Genomic DNA, 20,733 nt, shown 5'->3' with positions numbered 1-20,733 from the left:
TTGGCCGCCATTAACGCCCGGCGAAGCGCCGGGAACTAGAAGCAGAGAGGAAGAACCTGGGTAGGAAACGACCGTGACAGCCGAGCCGGAAGTGGAGCTGCGGGAGGCGCCTCGAAGCTTCTCCATTTTTTATTGGAGCTCACCGCTGCCAGTCGCGCTTCCCGCCCGTCCCACACGTTCCGCTCAGACATTCAGCTAAATGACGGGCGGAGCCGGGCGGCGACTTCCTGTTGGGGGAAAAAAGTTAGGCCGAAGGAGGGGCCGCGAAGAGAGAGGAAGAAAAGAAAACGGCCGGGCGGCGGCGGCTGTAGGTTGTGGGGCGGCAGCGGCTCTCACCTGGGCGGACGATGGACAGCCAGGGCAGGAAGGTGGTGGTGTGCGACAACGGCACCGGGGTAAGCGCCTGGCGAGGAGGCCTTGGCGGCCATAGGCGCAGGCGGGGACGTGCAGCGGGCGCGCGGGCCCTCGGCCCCCTGGGCTGCACCTCCAGGCCCTAGGGGCCAAGGGGCGCGGGGCGGTGCTTCCCACCTTCGCGGGCAGGAGGGCGAGTCGGCCGTGCCCTGGTCTCCCCTTAGCCTGCCGCCCCCGCAGCCTTCCGGGTCGAGGCGGCTGGCGAGACCAACACTGGACGCGGAGCCTACTGACCGCTAGGCAGGGACCGGCTCCGCGCTTGAGCGGGGCAATTGGGCTAAAGCGGACCGAGGGGTAAAAGACTAAAGCGGCCGAAGGGGTAAAAGGCTCGGTTTGTGTGTTTCGAGAAGTGCTCTTTTCCCCAGGGCCGCCGGTGTATGAAAAGAAGAAACACCTAGAGGCCTTCCTCTTCCTGTATAGTTGAAGATATACCAAACGAGAAGCAGGAAACGGGTTTACTTTAAAAAGAAAAAGAAAAAAAAAGGAAGTGCTGTCAAGGAGTGTGGGCCTCAGACCTTTCGCTGTGTTTGTTGTTTTTGTTTGTTTTTTTCGAGGGAAGGGGGTCCAGATCGGCTGCGCATCGTTCACTTTTTGTTCTACAAACTGGTGGTTTGGCCCTACAGGCCTGCGGACACCAGCATGTTCCATTGGATGATTTGGGGACCTAGGGCCCGGCAGTGTTAATTCCTCTGACCTTAGGGGAAGTTAATTAGCGTTGGTTACCCGCCCCCAGCTTCCCTTTCCCCCTTAGTCTCATAATAAAGGTAATATTAGACTTTAAGATTAAAAAAAGGTAAAATCTGACCAAAGCACTGATTTAGAAACTATTTGAAAGTTGTTTCTGTAATCCCAGCACTTTGTAGGCCGAGGCGGGCGGATCACGTAAGGTTAGGAGTTCAAGACTAGCCCGGCCAATGTGGTGAAAGCCCGTCTGTTCTAAAAATACAAAAATTAGCCGGGCGTGGTGGCGCATGCCAGTAATCCCAGCTGCTCAGGAGGCTGAGGCTGAGGCAGGAGAATCGCTTGAGGCTGGGAAGCAGAGGTTGCAGTGAGCTGAGATGCGCCAGTGCACTCCCAGCCTGGTCGACAGGAGTGAAACTCTGTCTCAATAAAACAAAAAAAGAAAGAAGGTTGTTTCGAACCTCTCTCGCCAGATTTTAAAAAAATTTGTTTCGGGTAGCAAAGTCAGCAAATTAGAAGATGGCAATATTACTTACTCTGGATGACTGATGTGATGATTTCTAACCATTTTAATGTTGCAACATTTTATGACTTTTCTCCCCTCCCATAAATATAATATATGAATTAAAATACATTTTACTTGAACAAAACATTTTGGAATCTGAATTGTTGAGGGGAAAAAAAGCTGGTATTTACTGCCGTAATAATGCCTTTGATTAGATTTGTTACAGAATTTTACAAGCAATAGTTATGCCAGCTTCATCTGAACTGTGTTAAAAATGGACTAGAATAAAAAGTGGTAACATAATGAGGCCAGGCACGGTGCCTCATGCCTGTAATCCCAGCACTTTGGGAGGCTGAGGAGGGCAGATCACGTTAGGTCAGGAGTTTGAGACCACCCTGGCCAACATAGTGAAACCGTGTCTCTACTAAAAATACAGAAATTAGCTGGACATGGTGTTGGGCACCTGTAATCCCAGCTACTCAGGAGGTTGAGGCAGGAGAATCGCTTGAACCTGGGAGGCGGAGGTTGCAGTGAGCCGAGATCATGCCACTCACTCCACCCTGGGAGACAGAGTGAGACTAAGTCTCAAAAAATAAAAAATTAAAAAATATATAATATATATAATGGGACAGTTATTCAAAATGTAATACTTTTTAAAAGATCCACTGCTATGGAAACATGGTTAAGATTTGTTAAGTTGAAAAAGATTTTAGAATGATTCAGTTTAAGTATGTGTTCTTTAGTAAAAATGTATGTCCACAAACCTGTATCTGCATATGAAAGTTTTCTCTATCATCTAGGCTGGAGTGCAGTGGCGCAATCTCGGCTCACTGCAAGCTCCTTCTCCCAGGCTGAAGCGATTCTCCTGCCTCAGCCTCCCTAGTAGCTGGGATTACAGGCCTGTGCCTCCACACTCAGTTAATGTTTCCATTTTTAGTAGAGACAGGGTCTGGCCTTGAACTCCTGACCTCAGGTAATCCATCCACCTTGGCCTTCCAAAGTTCTGGGATTACAGGTGTGAGCCACTATGCAGGCCTTAATGTTTTATTTTTGTAGAGACTGGGCCTCCCTATGTTACCCAGGCTGGTCTTGAACTCCTGGGCTCAAGAGATCTGCCCACCTCCGCCTAAAGTGCTAGGATTACATGCTTGAGCCACTGCACCCAGCTATCATAAGCTAATGTTACGTTACTAATCCGTTAGTAGTTTTTGTTTTGTTTTGTTTTTGAGATGGAGTCTTGATCTGTCACCAGGCTGGAGTGCAGTGGTACAATCTCAGTTCACTGCAACCTCCCATCTCCTGGGTTCAAGCGATTCCTCTGCCTCAGCCTTCTAAGTAGCTGGGACTACAGGTGCCTGCCACCATGCCCGGCTAATGTTTTGTATTTTAGTAGAGATGGGGTTTCACCATGGCCAGGATGGTCTAGATCTCCTGACCTTGGGATCTACCTGCCTTGACCTCCCACAGGCTTGAAAGACCGTGCCTGGCCTCTGTTAGTTTAGCTAACATTAGAAAGCTGATTTTAGGCCAGGCGCGGTGACTTATGCCTGTAATACCAGCACTTTGGGAGGCCGAGGTGTGAAGATCACTTGATGGCCAGGAGTTCGAGACCAGCCTGGCCAACATGGTGAAACCCCGTGTCTACTAAAAATACAAAAATTAGCCAGGCATGGTGGCGGATGCCTGGAATCTCAGCTACTTGGGAGGCTGAGGCAGGAGAATTGCTTGAACCTGGGAGGCAGAGGTTGCCGTGAGCCGAGATTACGCCACTGCACCCCAGCGTGGGTGACAGAGTGAGACTCCATCGCAAAAAAAAGAAAGCTGGTTGTAATATTATTGATTAGTCTTATGTTGAATCCATATTTTTAAGATCCTTTTTCTAATACAAATGATCAGTTGCTGTGATATAAATGAAAAAAGTGAGTGTAGTTAATTCAAATAAAAATTTGTTGTTATGTTTCTAGTTATTTTTAAATTTTATCCAGATTTTCTATGGGCATGATTGGTTTCAACCGAAGAAACAGTGGTGATAAAATATGTGAATCATATAACAGGAATGCTGTGATAGTTCTGAGTATGTAGTATGTAGAGAACTAGGAATCAATTAGATTGTATATTTCTTACCACTTGTAGACATAGTCATCTTGATTGTATTTAGGTACCTGAAGTTATAATGATTCCTTTATAATTAAATGTTCAAGAAGATATTCAGATGTAATTTTTGAAGAAGTTATGGAAATAGTTGTTACCCTAAAGTTTTCTCTTTTGTTCCTTACACACCTTAGGTTTTAAAATGGTAGGCTGGCTGGGTGCGGTTCCTCATGCCTGTAATTCCAGCATTTTGGGAAGCTGAGATGAGAGGATTTCTTGAGGCCAAGAGTTTGAGATCAGCCTGGGTTAATATAACAAGACCCCATATCTAGTAAAAAATAAAATAAAAATAAAATTATAGGCTTTTTGAAACGTTGATTTTTTTTTTTTTTTTTTTTAAACCTCTCTGGCAGACCCATATTGAATATTCTAGGACAGGAGTGTCCAATCTTTTGGCGTCCCTGGGCCATGTTAGAAGAAGAATAATTATCTTGGGCCACATAACATACACTAACACTAATGATAGCTAATGAACTAAAAAAATGGCCCAAAAAAATTTACAATGTTTTAAGAAAGTTTGTGAATTTGTGTTGGGCCTCATGTAGCTCATGGGCCATGGGTTGGACAGGCTTGCCTGGGAACAAGTTTGTTCTTACAATAACGTGCCTGATGTTGGTCCTGCTCAATTTTCTATCTCCCAGCTTGACCAGTGTCTCCTTAGGGTTGCCCAGAGGAGGAAAACTCATCTGATCCAATAATTTATGTGGATTTTAACCATTCAAACCTCCTTCTGGAGTCAGCTGGTCCAGATAGGTGAAAATCAAGAGGTCTGTGAAACTCTAGGTTTGGGTCTCCTTCAAGAGCTGGGCCCAGGCCCCTGGTGTTGTTTATCTTGGAGATAAGACTTGGGAGATTTCATCAGCAGTGAGTTAGATCACCAACAAAATGAAGGTTTCCCCAGTGCTTGCTATGTTGCTAGTACAGTGCTTAATAAGGTCTAGTCATACAGAGAAGGTTATAGTACCAGAATAATTGGATTTGCATTTATATAATTGACATTTGTAGTTGATTGTGGCCTGCTTTATCAGGCTTTGCTAGTTTATATGTTTAATTTAGTAGTGTTTGAAACAGAAACAAATCAAAACCAAATATGGTTTTACCGTGTAATATGCTTTGGGATAAGTAGAATAAATATTTTGGTGGCCTAAGATAAGAATAGTCACTGTGCAGTTTAATTACTAAATACATCAATATCATCAGATAAAATTAGTAAGGGGAAAATAAAAATTAAATTAGGTCCAAATGGGGCTTTAGAAATTCCAGGTTATTTTTTTGAAGAGAAAAAAATGTACTTTTAGAGCAGATGTAGATGAAATTTTTCATTTGTGCCTGACAGAACATTATACTGTTCTTACCATTTGATGACTCAGTGGGAAGTAAGGGAACTAGTTTAAACCACACTGCTATGAAGAGGAAACTATATATGGTAAAAGCTATTTCTTAAACACAGCCTTTAGGCACACAATGAAAGAACAAAGTCACTAAGTTTTAAAATGATTGACATGGAGGAGGAATTTGAGGGATTAAGATGATATCAATGATAGTTTAGAAAATAATGTTTTCTTTGTACTTTATCATATCATGTTTAGATTTTTTTTTTTTTTTAAGATGGTGTCTCCCTCTGTCACCCGGGCTAGAGTGCAGTGGTGGGATCTTGGCTCACTGTAGCCTCCAGCTCCTGGGTTCAAGCTCTTCTCCTGCCTCAGCCTCCTGAGTAGCTGAGATCACAGGTGCACACCACCACACCTGGCTATTTTTTGTATTTTTGGTAGAGATTGGGCTTTACCATGCTGGCCAGGCTGGTCTTTAACTCCTGATCTCAGGTGATCCACCTACCTCGGCCTCCCAAAATGCTGGGATTACAGATGTGAGCCACTGCACCTGGCCTAGATTTTTAAAAAAAATACTTATTATTTTTTGCAGAAGTAATCAGATTGTCATTTTCATATTATTGAAAAATTAGGGCCAGGCACAGTGGCTGATGCCTATAATCCCAGAACTTTGGGAGGTAAGGGTGGGAAGATTGCTTGAGGCTGGGAATTCAAGACCAGGCTGAGTAACCTGTCTTGGGAGACTGATGTGGGGGTATCACCTGAGCCTGGGGAGGTTGGGCCTAGGTTGTGAGACCCCTGTCTCTACAAAAAATAATATAATTTTAGAATTATAATTTTTATTTTTGCTGCTCCTTGCAGAGCAGTATTACCCCAGTGGCAGAGTGCCCAGAGTAGCCAGTATAATTAAAAAAGAAAAAAATTAATTTTATTATTATTATTTTTGAGATAGTGTCTCTCTCTATCACCCAGGCTGGAGTGCATTCATGGAATCTCACCTCACTGCAACCTCTGTCTCCCAGGTTCAAGCAATTTTCCTGCCTCAGCCTCCTGAGTAGCTGGGATTACAGGCATGCACCACCACGCCCAGCCAATTTTGTAGTTTTAGTAGAGATGGAGTTTCACCATATTGGCCAGGCTGCTCTCAAACTCCTGACCTCAAATGATACACCTGACTTGGCCTCTCAAAGCCCCAGGCCCAGCCTTTTTTTTTTTTTTAAAAGACAGGGTCTCACTCTCTCACTCAGAGTGAGTAGAACAAACATGGCTCAACGCATACTCAACCTTCCTGGGCTCAGATGATACTCCCACATCAGCCTTTGAGGTTTCTGGGACTATGGGTATGTATCACCATGCCTGGCTAATTTTTGTATTTTTTTGTAGAAATTGGGTTTTGCTTTGTAGCCCCAGGCTGGTCTCAAACTCCTAGGCCCAAGCAGTCCACCCACTTTGGCTTCCTAAAGTGCCAGGATTACAGGTGTGAGTCACCATTCCCAGCCAATTATTTTAGTTCTGTTATTATAACTGTTAATGCTTTCATATTTGAAGTAATGTGAAATAGTGCGATTTTTGCTATTTTGATGGGTTAATATATACCCTGTAGGAAAGCTCGTGCTGAATTCTGTTACAGCATCTGCTTCCAGTAAGCTACTGCTCAAGCAGAATAAATATTTTTTTTAATAAGTGACTGATAACCTTTAAATAAAAAGCCAATTTTTTTTTCTTTTTATGAAGAAGTAATAGTAGGTTTACATTTGTTTTTATAGTTTCAGGAATTTTAGTTTTTGTCTTCTAACTTGGGAAATGTTTTGTTGCTTAAAATATACTCACAAGAATCTTAAGACATGAACTACCCATCTGAACTATTATAATCGGAAAACTGTGAGTGATGTGATTATTTGCCACTTTGCCCTGTTGTGTGCCCAAGTGTGTGTGGCTCTGAAGGAGAGGGTAGACATGTCAACCTTAGCAGCCTCTTCCCTGCACTAGGATTTGACCTATGCCCCATCCTAGGCTCTTCCTGCCACCTCCAGCTTCTCTTATGATTTCTCACGTAGTAAACTTATTTATTTACATTTAGCATGCTAAAAGTGACCCTTACAAACTAGTAGATTCTCTTTTCATACATTCACTCTATATATTTTTTGAGATCATTTATACCCATATAAGTGAGCATTTTCATCCTAATAAATGGATCCTTTTGACTATATCTGTTTATTACTTTGAGGTAAGCATAATAATTTAATATTAAATAGTATTTAATTCCTATATTTGAGATATTTGTGTAAATTATGACTGACATTAGGTTGGTGATGATGACAAATGTTATACAGAACTGTGGATATGGTTGGGATAACAAGAACACATTCTTTACTCTTCCATTTCATTTCAGTTTCTATCAGGTAAACCGGATTTTGACTTTAGGATGAAAGAGAGTTTGTGATTTGGGAGAGAAGAGTGTGTGTGTGTGTGTGTGTGTGTGTGTGTGTGTGTGTTTGAAAATACAAAAAAATACTAGATGTTACCCTTTTTCTCTGAGGTAATTTTTTCCCCAAGTCTTAGGTCACACTATTTAAGAAGACATTGAGAAGAAATGAACAAATGCTCTTGAATTCTGTTCATTTTAAGGGTGGGAAGTATATTCTAGTTCATCACTATCAACCACTGCCAAGAGGAAGTAGCTGTGATGAAGTGGGTTATGTATTACATATCATGCTGACTTCTGCCTTAAAAAGTAATCCAGAGGAATTGTATTATACTTTTAAAAATGGGTAACTGTACCTGAAAAATGCCCTTACCTTGGTGGCTCAATGGTAAACTAAGACTAGGTTTTGTGTGGTTGGGAGAAAACATCTGAATAGTATGTTTTATGTAGTTTCTATAAATAAAGTGTAAACATGAGGCGAGAGGATAGGAATTGAGATGGCATTGAGAGTGTGAACCTGTCTCATTTCAGACAGATTTTTCATAAAGCTTTAATCTGGTTGTCATGATTCTAATATATTTGGAAAAGTCTATTTATAAAAGGCAAGTGGGGCCAGGTGCAGTGGCTCACACCTGTAATCCCAGCATGTTGGGAGGCTGAGGTGGGAGGATCATGAGATCAGGAGTTCAAGACCAGCCTGGCCAAATAGTGAAACCCTACTAAAAATACAAAAATTAGCCAGGCATGGTGGCATGCAGCTGTAGTCCCAGCTACCTGGGAGCCTGAGGCAGGAGAATTGCTGAAACCCAGGAGACAGAGGTTGCTGCACTTCAGCCTGGGCGATGGAGCAAGACTTCGTCTCAAAAATTAAAAAAAAAGAGAGAAGTGAAATTCTGAATGGCAGAATGTCCTAGGCTGTCCTCCCGCCTCAGCCTCTGGAGTAGCTGGGACTACATGTGACACATGCCACAATGCCTGGCTAATTTTTAAATTTTTTGTAGTTTTATTATTATTATTATTTTGGCATCTTGCCGTGTTGCCCATACTGGTCTCGAACTTCTGGGCTCAAGTGATCTGCCCGCCTAGGCCTCCCAAAGTGCCAGAATTACAGATGTGAGCCAGTAGGCCCGGCGTAAATAGACTATACAAGAATTTATAACTTTCAGTCACAGTGGCTTATGCCTGTAATCCTAGCAACTCAGGATCACTGGAGGCCAGCCATTCCAGACCAGCCTGCGCAATACAGTGAGACCCCATCTCTTCAAAAATTTTTGAAACTTAATGCTGGGTGTGGTGACTCACCCCTGTAATCCGAGCACTTTGGGAGACCAAGGCAGGTGGACCACTTGATGTCAGGAGTTTGAGGCCAACATGGTGAAACCCCTTCTCTACTAAAAATACAAAAATTAGCTGGACATGGTGCTGGGCACCTGTAATCCTAGCTACTTGGGAGGCTGAGGCAGGAGAATTGCTTGGACATGGGAGGCGGAGGTTGCAGTGAGTTGAGATTGTGCTTATTGCACTCTAGCCTGGGTAAAAAGAGTGAAACTTTGTCTTGAAAGAAATAAATAGCCAAAAATGCCTACTAAATGTTTCTTTTCTTAATATGGTGGTATTAATTTAAATGCCACTTGGTTTTCCCACTTTGGAAGAAGTCATTGCCTAAGTGATTTGCCCAAAATGAATGAAAGCCTGCTTTAGAATTGGAGCTTTAGTTCTGTTCATTTTTCTCACATTTCTCTCTTTAAAAATACTTCGCATTTGGCCGGGCACGGTGGCTAATGCCTGTAATCCCAGCACTTTGGGAGGCCGAGGCAGGCAGATCACCTGAGATCGGAGTTTGAGACCACCCTGACCAATATGGAGAAACCCCTTCTGTACTAAACATACAAAATTAGCTAGGCATGGTGGCACATGGCTGTAATCCCAGCTACTCACTCGGGAGGCTGAGGCAGGAGAATTGCCTGAACCCAGGAGGTGGAAGAACGGTGAGCCGAGATCGCGCCATTGCACTCCAGCCTGGGTAACAAGAGCGAAACTCCGTCTCAAAAAAAAAAAATACTTAGCATTTGTTCAGCAAATTGGTCCATTCCACAGATCCTTTTGGAGTGACCATTGTGTGCCAGGATCTCTGTTCGGATTCCAGCACGAACCACTCAGCTTAGCTCCCTGCTCTTAGGAGGCTTTCACTCTAGTGAGGGGACTTAGGCACTAATGAAGTAGTAAATAAACATGAAACCTGGAAGTAGTCATTGCCATGAAAGAAGTGAAAAGGAGATGATGTGATAGATTGGGTAGCTACTTTGGGTGGACTAAAAGCACCAAAAGTTAAAATGTTATATAAATGCAAAGTGGTATTTTTCAGATGCTCTCTTAAAATAAATATAGTAAATAACCTGATGCTAACCCACTTTTATTTTACTCTTTCATTCCAGTTTGTGAAGTGTGGTTATGCAGGCTCTAACTTTCCAGAACACATCTTCCCAGCTTTGGTTGGAAGACCTATTATCAGATCAACCACCAAAGTGGGAAACATTGAAATCAAGGTAATATTTTATTTATTGATAAATGATAATCAAGACATGTGAGATGTTCTTATAAAAGTAGTTTAACAGTTCTTTTAAGTAGTTTTAAAATATGTTGCCATGAAAAGCAAAGGGGAGGGCAGAAGTTCTCATATTTTTAATTTATATCAACACCTGAACAGGGGCACAAAAATTGAAGTTAATTTCATCTGGTTTTGTTTATGTATGGCTTGATGCCATTACTCTTTGGAGTAAAATAGTTAAGTTTACTACATTAATGTGAAACAGTGTGTTAGTGACTTAAAGTCCTATTACATAATATAATTTTTAAAAGAAATCAGTCTGGTATTTTCATGTCTTTCAATTGCATATATTTGTCATTGTATGTGAGTATCTCTTTGGCAGCTTAGACTTTTTCATTCCATGTTTTTATGGCCTGATCCCTCTACTTTTTTATATAGCCATTTAGGTAAGCACAGGGCGTAAATCTCATTGATTCCTCTTTTCATAATATAACTTATTTCCATAATGTGCAGAAGGAAGCCGTGCAAGCCTTTATTTGGCCTCACGTTATATATCTTACCATAAATAGAAAGGAAAGTTTTCATTGCCTACTTGCTGTATTTAACGTGAAAGGCTACATGAAAAGATGATAGATTTTTCTCCCATATTAAAGGGATCAGAAATCAAGTGGGAGTTACAGTATTTGAGAAGAAAGAGAACAGTCCAAGGACAGTGGTCACCAATTGGCTTTAAGTTCTTCGGGTGACCTAGGGATCAAGTTATACAGAATGCAGTAGAATTTAGGGTCTTTTTTTAGTGAGTTATTTGTGAACACGCTAGCATTGTTGGTCCTATCTGGATAGTCTTCAGGAAGCCTTCAGTGTAAGGTTTTGAGTCATTTGAAATATGTGTTAGGGTGTGTCTCTTTGGGACATTTGTTTGATAGATGTAGGAAGGTTGTAATAGGCAGTAGAGATGTGCTATGTTGCTTTCTGCTTTTGGAACAGAGAGTTGAGTTAAACAGTGAATAAAAATACAAGCTGAAACTTGGGTTGTGTGTTAGTTTTTTTTTTAAAAAAGATTTAAAGTAGTGAATTATTCTGGCCTCTCCTGTTACAAAAAAATAAAAATAAAATGGGACACTCAATGTAAGTTTTTCCTTTTTAAGGAGCTTTTAGAATATTTGTGGGATTCCTTACTTGCTTTTTGTGAACTGCTTTCATTCTGAATGAATTCTACCCTAAATGAACTTTGACTCGAAATTAGCTAATAATAGTGATAAGGATAAACTGTTCAATGAAGTTGAAGGCTATACTTTTTATTCAGTGTCAGGTTTTTTAAGAAGCCAAAAAGAATGGCTTTTTTATATACTGATGGACAATAAAATTTTTGAGATATGAAGAAATATCATGTATAGCCAATTTATTTTCCAACATGGGCACAAATAACTACACATTCTTCATGCCCACTTTCTTTGTTTTTAAGGCCAAATGATGGAAATCAGACTTGTCAATATGCTAATAAAACATTTTTTGCCAAGGAATTCCCTAGTAGCATTTGCTTATATGGTTTGTCATTCTGTATTCTATTGGCTCAATTCTGTTCACTCTTTGCAGTCTTGTAAGCCTATCAAGTTAAATTGTTCTTCCAGTAGAAAACAGCAAAAGATACCTGTGTCAGATGAAATTTAACTTGAATACTAGAGCTTGGAAAAACAGCCCTGAGCTGTCTAACTCTCTACCTACTCAGCTAGACCTTTGCTGTTATCGTTTATTTTTCTTAAAGTTCTTAAATTCAGTATTGAATTAAAGAAGCTTGCTTTCTGGAATTCCTGTGCTTATTATTTTGACTTATACTTTTTGTGTCTTGTTAGCTAAAATGTGGTAGACTGAAAAATGGAAATTTAAATCGTTTAATGAGTTAATTTTCATTCAGGAATAACTGTCCATGTTAATTTGGCCCTAATTATTAACTCCATTAAATATAGTAGTACTGCATCTGACCTCAACCTAATTGTCTCTATTGCTTGTATGTTTAAACATTTCAGTGAGGATTTTATTTAGGCCTTTTCTGACTCTTACTTCTACCTTCTCTCTCTTCACCTTTCTTGACCCGTTGAAGTAGAATAACAAAAAGATGGTAAGTGAGGTTACACACATGCTCTGTTTGTTTTCCACTTTTGCTTGGTGGGACAGTAGTTGTTGTTTTGTGTCCCTTTAGTATTGGGGAGGGGGGTTATTCCATATTTTTATTTTAAGTACTTTGATTTTTAACCTTTTTCATTGCTTCAATTTGGTAGCAACTAATTAAGTCCTGTACTTTCCTGAGTGCATACAATGGACCAAACAAGAACTAATTACTAACATAGTTTTGAATTGTTTTCCTTGTTTTTTCTTGTAGATGAATGTTATAATTAAAATGGAATGTATTGTGCAAATGGCTTTATATAGGATACGTGTGATCCAGAAAATTAAAGTTGTTACATTTGAATAAATTCACTTTATTGACCAGTGTTAAATTGAACATTGACTGTCATAGCCTGTATATATATATATATTTGCATCTAGTATGGTATCATATATGCACTTAATAAACTGAGCAAAATTTTAATATGTAAATGAACCATAGATAGAAAAACATAATTCGTTCCATATCATCCTTACTGATGAGCAGATTTGACAAAATTATCTGAGGAGAAATAAGAAAAAGGTAAAGCTTTTCTATAAACAACAGATTTCCCCCCAAATAAATAACATTGTGCAGTGCCTTTTGCTTATCTCAGATGTTTAACTCTTTCATTGCGTTTTTCCATGATAGTCTAAGTGCTTCTGTCATAGACACTTTTCAGATTTGTTTTTAATATTGTTTGGAAGAATCTTTGACAAAAATCAGGCACTTCTAATATATTTTAACTAGTAATAGTAACTTAGTAAAATTTTCTTTTGAATAAACAAAAACATTTAAAAGGAAATTTCTATATCCTAAATAAAAGATCATGCATTTGTGTTAACATGCTAATGAGATTAAGAAAAGGATGTGTTTTTTGGGCGAGATGGCTTGTGCCTGTAATCCTAGCATTTTGGGAAGCCAAGGCGGGTGGATCACGAGGCCAGGTGGATCATGACATCAGGAGTTCAAGACCAGCGTGACCAACAGGGTAAAAACCTGTTTCTACTAAAAATACAAAAATTAGCCGGGCGCGGGTGGCACTCGCCTATAGTCCCAGCTACTTAGGAGCTGAGGCAGGAGAATTGTTTGAATGCAGGAGAATTGTTTGAATGCAGGAGGTAAAGGTTGCAGTGAGCCGAGATTATACCACTGCACTCTAGCCTGGATGACAGAGTGAGACTCCATCTCAAAAAAAAAAAAAAAAAGAAAAGGGTGTGCTTGTAGAGAACAGTGTAGTCTTATTTAAACAGAAATTTTTGACTGAGTGAGGTGGTTCATGCCTGTAATCCCAGCACTTTGGCAGATTGAGGTGGGAGAATAGCTTGAGCCTAGGAGTTTGAGACCAGCCTGGGCAATATGGCAAGATCCCATCTCTACAGAAAGTTTTTTAAAAAGTCACCAGTCATAGTAGTATGTGTCTGCCCCCCAAGCTACTTGGGAGTTTAAGGTGGGAGTATTACTTGAGCCCAGAAGTTTGAGGCTGCAGTGGTCAATGACAGGCCACTGCACTCCAGCCTGGGCAACAGAGCAAGACGCTGCCTCTATTAGGTAATTAAACAAACAAATGTTTTCAGTGGAATTTTCTTCTAGGGATTTAATTGTGCTTTTGAACTTGAGTTTTCTCTGTATTCTAATTTGAGGTGACATTGTTCAAAATGATTCTTGGCAAATATAATCCCTACTACCTGCTTTCCATGCAGTATAAATACCTTTGAAACAGCCTCTCGGTTACTGTGATTTTTTTGTTTTTTAAAATTCTTTGAGATAGGTGATGTTCGGTGGTGGGGCAGGTGGTTAAAACCTGAGGTCTGATCTGATCACTAGTAACTTGGTTCTGAGTGATGAAGGCAAGTTATATAACACTTAGCATTTTTAGTTTCTGAAAGTCAAAGGTGGGGAAGGCTGTACATAGTTCTAGGATTTTTTAATTAAAATTTTAGACATGAAAATTTTTTAATTGGATAGCTTGAATAGTCAAACTTTGTACTTCTCAAATAAGTTAATACTCCGTTTTAAATGTTCTGAGGAAGGTAAGGATACTCAATGCCAAACATTTCTTTCAGTTAATCCTTGTATAGTATGTGTGGTCCTAGAAGTAGATACATGAGGCATTTATTTAGAGTTGGCATTGGGTCATATAATGTAAGCCCCTTTTCATGCATGAAATAAAAAGTAAATTTCTGTTCAAATCAGATCAGATTTATTTCAAATTGATTGAAATAATACTGATTATATTATCTAATTATCTAATCTGTTATCTTGTATAACACAAAGACATAGAGGAAAGTTGGTAACAAAAATAGTATACATAATTGTAGGTATAGATTTTCCCACTAACACTGTATTAAGCAGTATTAAGAATACATAGCAATATTGAAACGATTTTACAATGCAACTTGTATATTCATCACCTGGATTTTGACATTAATATATATCATACTGATTTATTACCTATCTGTTTATCCATTCATCGGTACATCTTGTTTTTTGATGGATTTCAAAGTAAGTTGCAGATATCAGTATACTTCTCCCTGAATACTTCAACATATGTATGTCATGAATTAGAATTCACAAATACAGATTTTTAGTTTTGCATATTCCTCATAGAAGAATCTAAACATTTGGGTGGGCGTGGTTACTCATGCCTGTAATTCCAGCACTTTGGAAGGCTGAGTTGGGTGGATCTCTGGAGCCTAGAAGTTCAAGACCAGCCTGGGCAACATGGTGAAACCCCATCTGTACTAAAAATACAAAAACTAGCTGGGCATGTATCCTATAGTCCCGGCTACTCAGGAGGCTGTGTTGAGAGGATCACCTGACCCTGGGGAGGTTGAGGTTGTGGTGAGCCATAATGGCACCACTGCACTCCAGCTTGGGTGACAGAGTGAGACCCCGTCTCAAAAAAAAAAAAAAGGAGTCTAAACATTTAATAATTCAACAATTTGAGTAATAAGTTAGTAAATTATGATACATCAACTTCATAAGAAATTGCAACAAAAATTTTACTGAACATTTCTAGCATCTGTTTTTAAATTTGTTGTACTTTTTTTATGTTGCTTTTAGTGGATTTTCCAGAGATCTGTTTGTTTTTTATTAGAGTCCTCAAGTTGGTTTTATCTGTGATCTTTTTTTTTTTTAATTTAAAGCTCATATATTTTTTCAAGCCTTAGTTATAAAACATCTCATGTTGCCATGTGCTGTGGTTCATGCCTGTAATGCCAACACTTTGGGAGGTCAAGGTGGGTGAATCACCTGAGGTTGGGAATTTTAGACCAGCCTGGCTAACCCCATCTCTACTAAAAATACAAAAATTAGCTGGGCATGGTGGCAGGTGCCTGTAATCCCAGCTACTCTGGAGGCTGAGGCAGGAAAATTGCTTGAACCCGGGAGGCAGAGGTTGCAGTGAACTGAGATTATGCCTCTGCATTCTAGCCTGGGCAGTAGATCAAGACTCAGTCTCAAAAAAAAAAAAAAAAAATCTCATGTTAATTTTGCTGCTTCTTTTCTTTATCTCCCCATAATTAAAACTTAACATATTATAGCAAATATCTACAGAAATATAAACAGAGGACGGGCACGGTGGTTCACACCTGTAATCCCAGCACTTTGGGAGGCCAAGGCGGGTGGATCACCTGAGGCCAGGAGTTTGAGACCCGCCTGACCAACATGGTGAAACGCTGTCTTTAAAAAAAATAAAAGAAAATAAAAAGGAATATAAACAAAAAAAAAGATCTGTTTTCTAAAATGAGTCTAAATGCTAGGACATCCTTAGTCTTATATATACAAAATGTGACTTTCAAATGTGGGTCATCGTTCTCATTGGAAACAAGACTTGTATCTCTATAAATTCTCATTCACCCTGGTGAGGCATATGTAGAAACAGTTTAAATTCTAATTCAGGCATATGTAGATAGAAGTTTGTGACATTTATAAGATAGTTGGTGTATATATGCATTATAATAGAGTAATAATTTTATTTTTTGCTTCTTTCATTATGCTTTATAGTACTTAACATTTATCATTTTGATATTTAGTACAAAGAAATGTGCTGCATGAATTGAGCATTTTTCTGCAAGCTTTCTTCCCCCTGATGTGCTATTTCACATATCACAGGCTTTATTTTTTGAACAATTGAGCAAAAGAAACAGATGAAACCTCATACAAATCCCTCCAAAATATGAAAATGTGGGGTTTATTTGTGCTAATGCTCTTCTTTTGGAAACATTTGTGTTAAAGGTAAGGTCAATTTATTGATTTAAACCACATTGTACATAAAAATTTATTATCCATGATTAAACTTTCTAAGACATTGTTCTTGATAGAAAAGCTTTTCTAACTTGTGGGATTAAAAGCTTTATTTTGCAAGTATCAGAAAGATTAAAATTATTCCCAAGTTTTCTTAAATATGAAAAATTTGATCTAAAGCTTTGACATAATTTTCTAGGACCTTATGGTTGGTGATGAGGCAAGTGAATTACGATCAATGTTAGAAGTGAACTACCCTATGGAAAATGGCATAGTACGAAATTGGGATGACATGAAACACCTGTGGGACTACACATTTGGACCAGAGAAACTTAATATAGATACCAGAAATTGTAAAATCTTACTCACAGAACCTCCTATGAACCCAACCAAAAACAGAGAGAAGATTGTAGAGGTGAGTTTTTATGCAGGATATGCATAGATGTATTACTGTGATATCATGTTAAATCAAATATTTTCTTTTTTCTTACTGTTGCCATGGATAAAGATAATAAAAATAATTTCCTTTAGATTTTGCGCAGCAGAGTGAGACTTTATCTCTGTGTGTGTGTGTGTGTGTGTGTGTGTGTGTGTGTGTGTGTATTTCCCTTAAGGGACATCAATTAAGAAAGTCTTGTTCAATGCAGAGAGCTTTCTTTCACACTAATTAGTCATTAACTAATACACGAAGAAATCTTTGCTTTGTTGCCCTTATGAAATGCTTGGGGACTTAGTATGTATCCAGAAATCTGTCCTCAGACTTGGAGCTCTGTGGCAGCAGGACTTTAATAAGAAGCAAGAGAAGCTGATGAAAATGGAAGACCCTTTCAGTTCCATTTGATTCTATTTTGAGCAACTAATTCACTCTGTGACCATGAGAAAACATATATTATGTAATTTTCTGAGTACCAGATTTTTTTTTCTATCTTCATTTACAGGTAATGTTTGAAACTTACCAGTTTTCTGGTGTATATGTAGCCATCCAAGCAGTTCTGACTTTGTATGCTCAAGGTAGGTGCTGTTAGAAAAATCAATTCATCCAACATTTATTATGTATGTTTTATGTCAGAGAATTAGGTTTCTCAATAATTTATAAGTCCCAGAAAACTACATTACTTATACACCATACTTTGAAATACTTTCACAATTTCTAAAATGTGTCAAGATTTCACATACATTTTTATTTGCTTTGCTAAATAAGGATTTAAGGTTAAAAAAGACTTAATTTAAAAAAAAGTAGGATGCTCTCTTTTTTTAAGCTATTTTATTTTATTTTTTATTTTTTTATTTTTTGAGATGGAATTTTTCTTTTGTTGCCCAGGCTGGAGTGCAATGGTGTGATCTCGGCTCACTGCAGCCTCTGCCTCCTGGGTTCAAGTGATTCTCCTGCCTCAGCCTCCCGTGTAGCTGGCATCACAGGCATGCACCACCATGCCCGGCTGATTTTGTATTTTTAGTAGAGACAGGGTTTCTCCATGTTGGTCAGGCTGGTCTCGGACTCCTGATCTGAGGTGATCCACCCACCTTAGCCTCCCAAAGTGCTAGGATTACATGTGTGAACTACCATGCCCGGCCTAGCTATTTTCTTTTTCTTTTTCGAGATGGAGTTTTGCTCTTGTTGCCAAGGCTGGAGTGCAATCTGCAGTCTTGGCTCACGGCAACCTCCGCCTCCCAGGTTCAAGAGACTCTTCTGCCTCCCGAGTAGCTGGGATTACAGGCATGTGCCACCACGCTGAGCTAATTTTGTATTTTTAGTAGAGATGGGGTTTCTCCATCTCTACTAAATAATTGGAGACCAGGCTGGTCTCCAACTCCCAACCTCAGGTGACCCGCCTGCCTCAGACTCCCAAAGTGCTGGGATTACAGATGTGAGCCACTGCGCCTGGCTGCTATTTTAATTTTTTATACATGGAATTTGTTAAATTTGAGTTCAAAAAAATACACAGAGATTCAAAAAGGTAACATAAAATCATGCCTGTCAAATACGTAATAGATTTAAAAGGAGAAGGTAAACATTTGTGTATTTCTAACTTTTGAGGTGGGTTTAATGAAGGGGACTACTTACATTCTCTTGATACTGCCATTAGCAGCTCAGCTGCCTTCCTATTTATTGGAAATAAAATATTGGCCAGGTGAGGAGCGCTCTTTTTTTTTTTATGGTCTTAAAAATTCAACAGGAACTTACTGAGAATATCTTGGCTTGTCAGATACTGTGCCAAGGAGTCTTTTAGGCACTTAAAGGGATAATCCAGTGGGAAAAGGGTGTGGCACTGAATATGAATCAAGTGTGTTTGAAAAAAGCCAGGATGTGACCTGATGGAAGTGGTAGAAAAAAAGGTGAGGTTGGTAGGAAGGGCTCTGTGGGAAATAAAACGTAAATTCTTGCATTAGTCGATGTTACTGGGAGTATTTTTAAATTGATGATGGTGTGGATTCCTCCTTTTTTTTTTTCTTTTTTGCAATGGAAAGCCTGTTAAAGGACAACATTAAAGGGCAGTATATGAGTTTTATGAGGCTTATTACATCAAGGAAAGACAAATTATATCAACTTAAAAAGGAAATAGTTTTAATAAATGTTTCCCAAGACAAATTGTTATAATTAAATACAATACATGCAAATTTGTATAAGAAAAAGGGAGAGAGTCTAGGGATGAAAATATAATAAGGTAATACTGACATGTTATAGATACTGCATATTCTGGTTAAAATAATTTTTTAAATTAAAAAATGCGAGTTAAAAAAAGTTTTTTTGGCCAGGTATGGTGGCTCATGCCTGTAATCCTAGCACTTTGGGAAGAGAAGGTGGGCAAATTGCTGGATCTCCGGAATTTGAAACCAGTCTGGGTAACATAGTGAGATCCCTATCTCTATAGAAAATAAAATTAGCTGGATCATGGTGGTACACGCCTCTAGTCCCAGCTACTTGAGAGACTGAGGTGAGAGGATCACTTGAGCCCAAGAGGTTGAGGAAACATGGGAAACAAAGCAGCTTCTTTGCTATTCTTTTTTTTTTTTTTTTTTGAGATGGAGTTTCGCTTTTGTTACCCAGGCTGGAGTGCAATGGCGCGATCTCGGCTCATCGCAACCACCACCTCCTGGGTTCAGGCAATTCTCCTGCCTCAGCCTCCCAAGTAGCTGGGATTACAGACACGCGCCACCATGCCCAGCTAAGTTTTTGTATTTTTAGTAGAGACGGGGTTTCACCGTGTTGACCAGGTGGGTCTCGATCTCTCGACCTCGTGATCCACCCGCCTCGGCCTCCCAAAGTGCTGAGATTACAGGCTTGAGCCACCACGCCCAGCCTTGCTATTCTTTTGTTTAAGGCTTAACTGACATTACCTTTTTTTTTTCCCCAGCAACATGGAGACTTTGCCTTTTATTATAAGGTTTCCAGTGCATAATCGAAGTGATGCTTTGGCTAGCCAAGTTTCATTATTCTTAGATTTCTAGCTGTCTAGTATGAATAGGAACTTTTCCAGAACAACACAATATATGTTGTTTGTAGTATATTCAAAACTAAGATTAAATTTGATAAAAATAAAGAATTGTACAGAGCTTTAAGAACATGTTCTGCTGGGTGTGGTGGCTCACACCTATAATCCCAGCACTTTGGGAGATCAAGGCAGACAGATCACTGAGGCCAGGAGTTCTAGACCAGCTTGGGCAACATGGCGAAACCCTGTCTCTACTAAAAAAAAATACAAAAATTAGTCAGGCATGGTGGCACATGCCTGTAGTCCCAGCTACTCAGGAGACTAAAGTGGGAGGTATGACTTGAACCCAGGAAATTGAGATTGCAATGAGCCTAGATGAGTCACCATACTCCTCCAGCCTGGATGACAGAGCCAGACCCTGACTCAAAAAAAAAAAAAAGTTCTGTTTTTCAGTGCTCATTCTCAAGGTCTGTTTCTTCTCATCTCCTTGGGCAGCACATGATAGTAGACTAAAAGTTTTAAAAGAGAGCACTTGCCTTAATACTTACGCATTATAGAAACAAACTGCAAAATAAGTAAATAATAAATTCTGGCTTCTAGTTGGTTACATTTCTGTTTTGGCTTCCCTACTCTATTTGGAACTTGCTGGCTTTGATTTTTTGATTTGATTTTTTATTTAAAACCCCTTGGCTTTTATGCAGGTTTATTGACTGGTGTAGTGGTAGACTCTGGAGATGGTGTAACTCACATTTGCCCAGTATATGAAGGCTTTTCTCTCCCTCATCTTACCAGGAGACTGGATATTGCTGGGAGGGATATAACTAGATACCTTATCAAGGTGAGTGAAAGGAAA

At 39.5% G+C, this 20,733-nt stretch overlaps 1 protein-coding gene across 4 annotated transcripts in view; it reads left to right on the top strand.

Annotated features, from left to right (window-relative positions):
- The first annotated feature begins 229 nt into the window (after positions 1–229).
- The window catches only part of ACTR2 (actin related protein 2), a 33,985-nt gene continuing 13,481 nt past the window's right edge, over positions 230–20,733 (top strand). Inside the window, exons 1-6 of one of the 4 annotated variants that reach the window (XM_002757688.7) lie at positions 230–395; positions 9,940–10,050; positions 12,157–12,171; positions 16,646–16,861; positions 17,385–17,457; positions 20,582–20,718. In XM_002757688.7, the coding sequence (XP_002757734.1) occupies positions 348–395; positions 9,940–10,050; positions 12,157–12,171; positions 16,646–16,861; positions 17,385–17,457; positions 20,582–20,718 (600 nt within the window). In that variant the 5' untranslated portion in view covers positions 230–347. Of the gene's footprint in view, positions 396–9,939; positions 10,051–12,079; positions 12,172–16,645; positions 16,862–17,384; positions 17,458–20,581; positions 20,719–20,733 lie in introns of all 4 variants that reach the window. The other 3 variants (XM_008980602.5, XM_078349176.1, XM_002757689.7) reach the window with 3 other exon arrangements.

The sequence above is a fragment of the Callithrix jacchus genome, chromosome 14 (assembly GCF_049354715.1).
Source record: "Callithrix jacchus isolate 240 chromosome 14, calJac240_pri, whole genome shotgun sequence".
Classification (NCBI taxonomy): Eukaryota; Metazoa; Chordata; class Mammalia; order Primates; family Cebidae; genus Callithrix; species Callithrix jacchus.
This window is presented reverse-complemented; position numbering and strand designations above follow the sequence as displayed.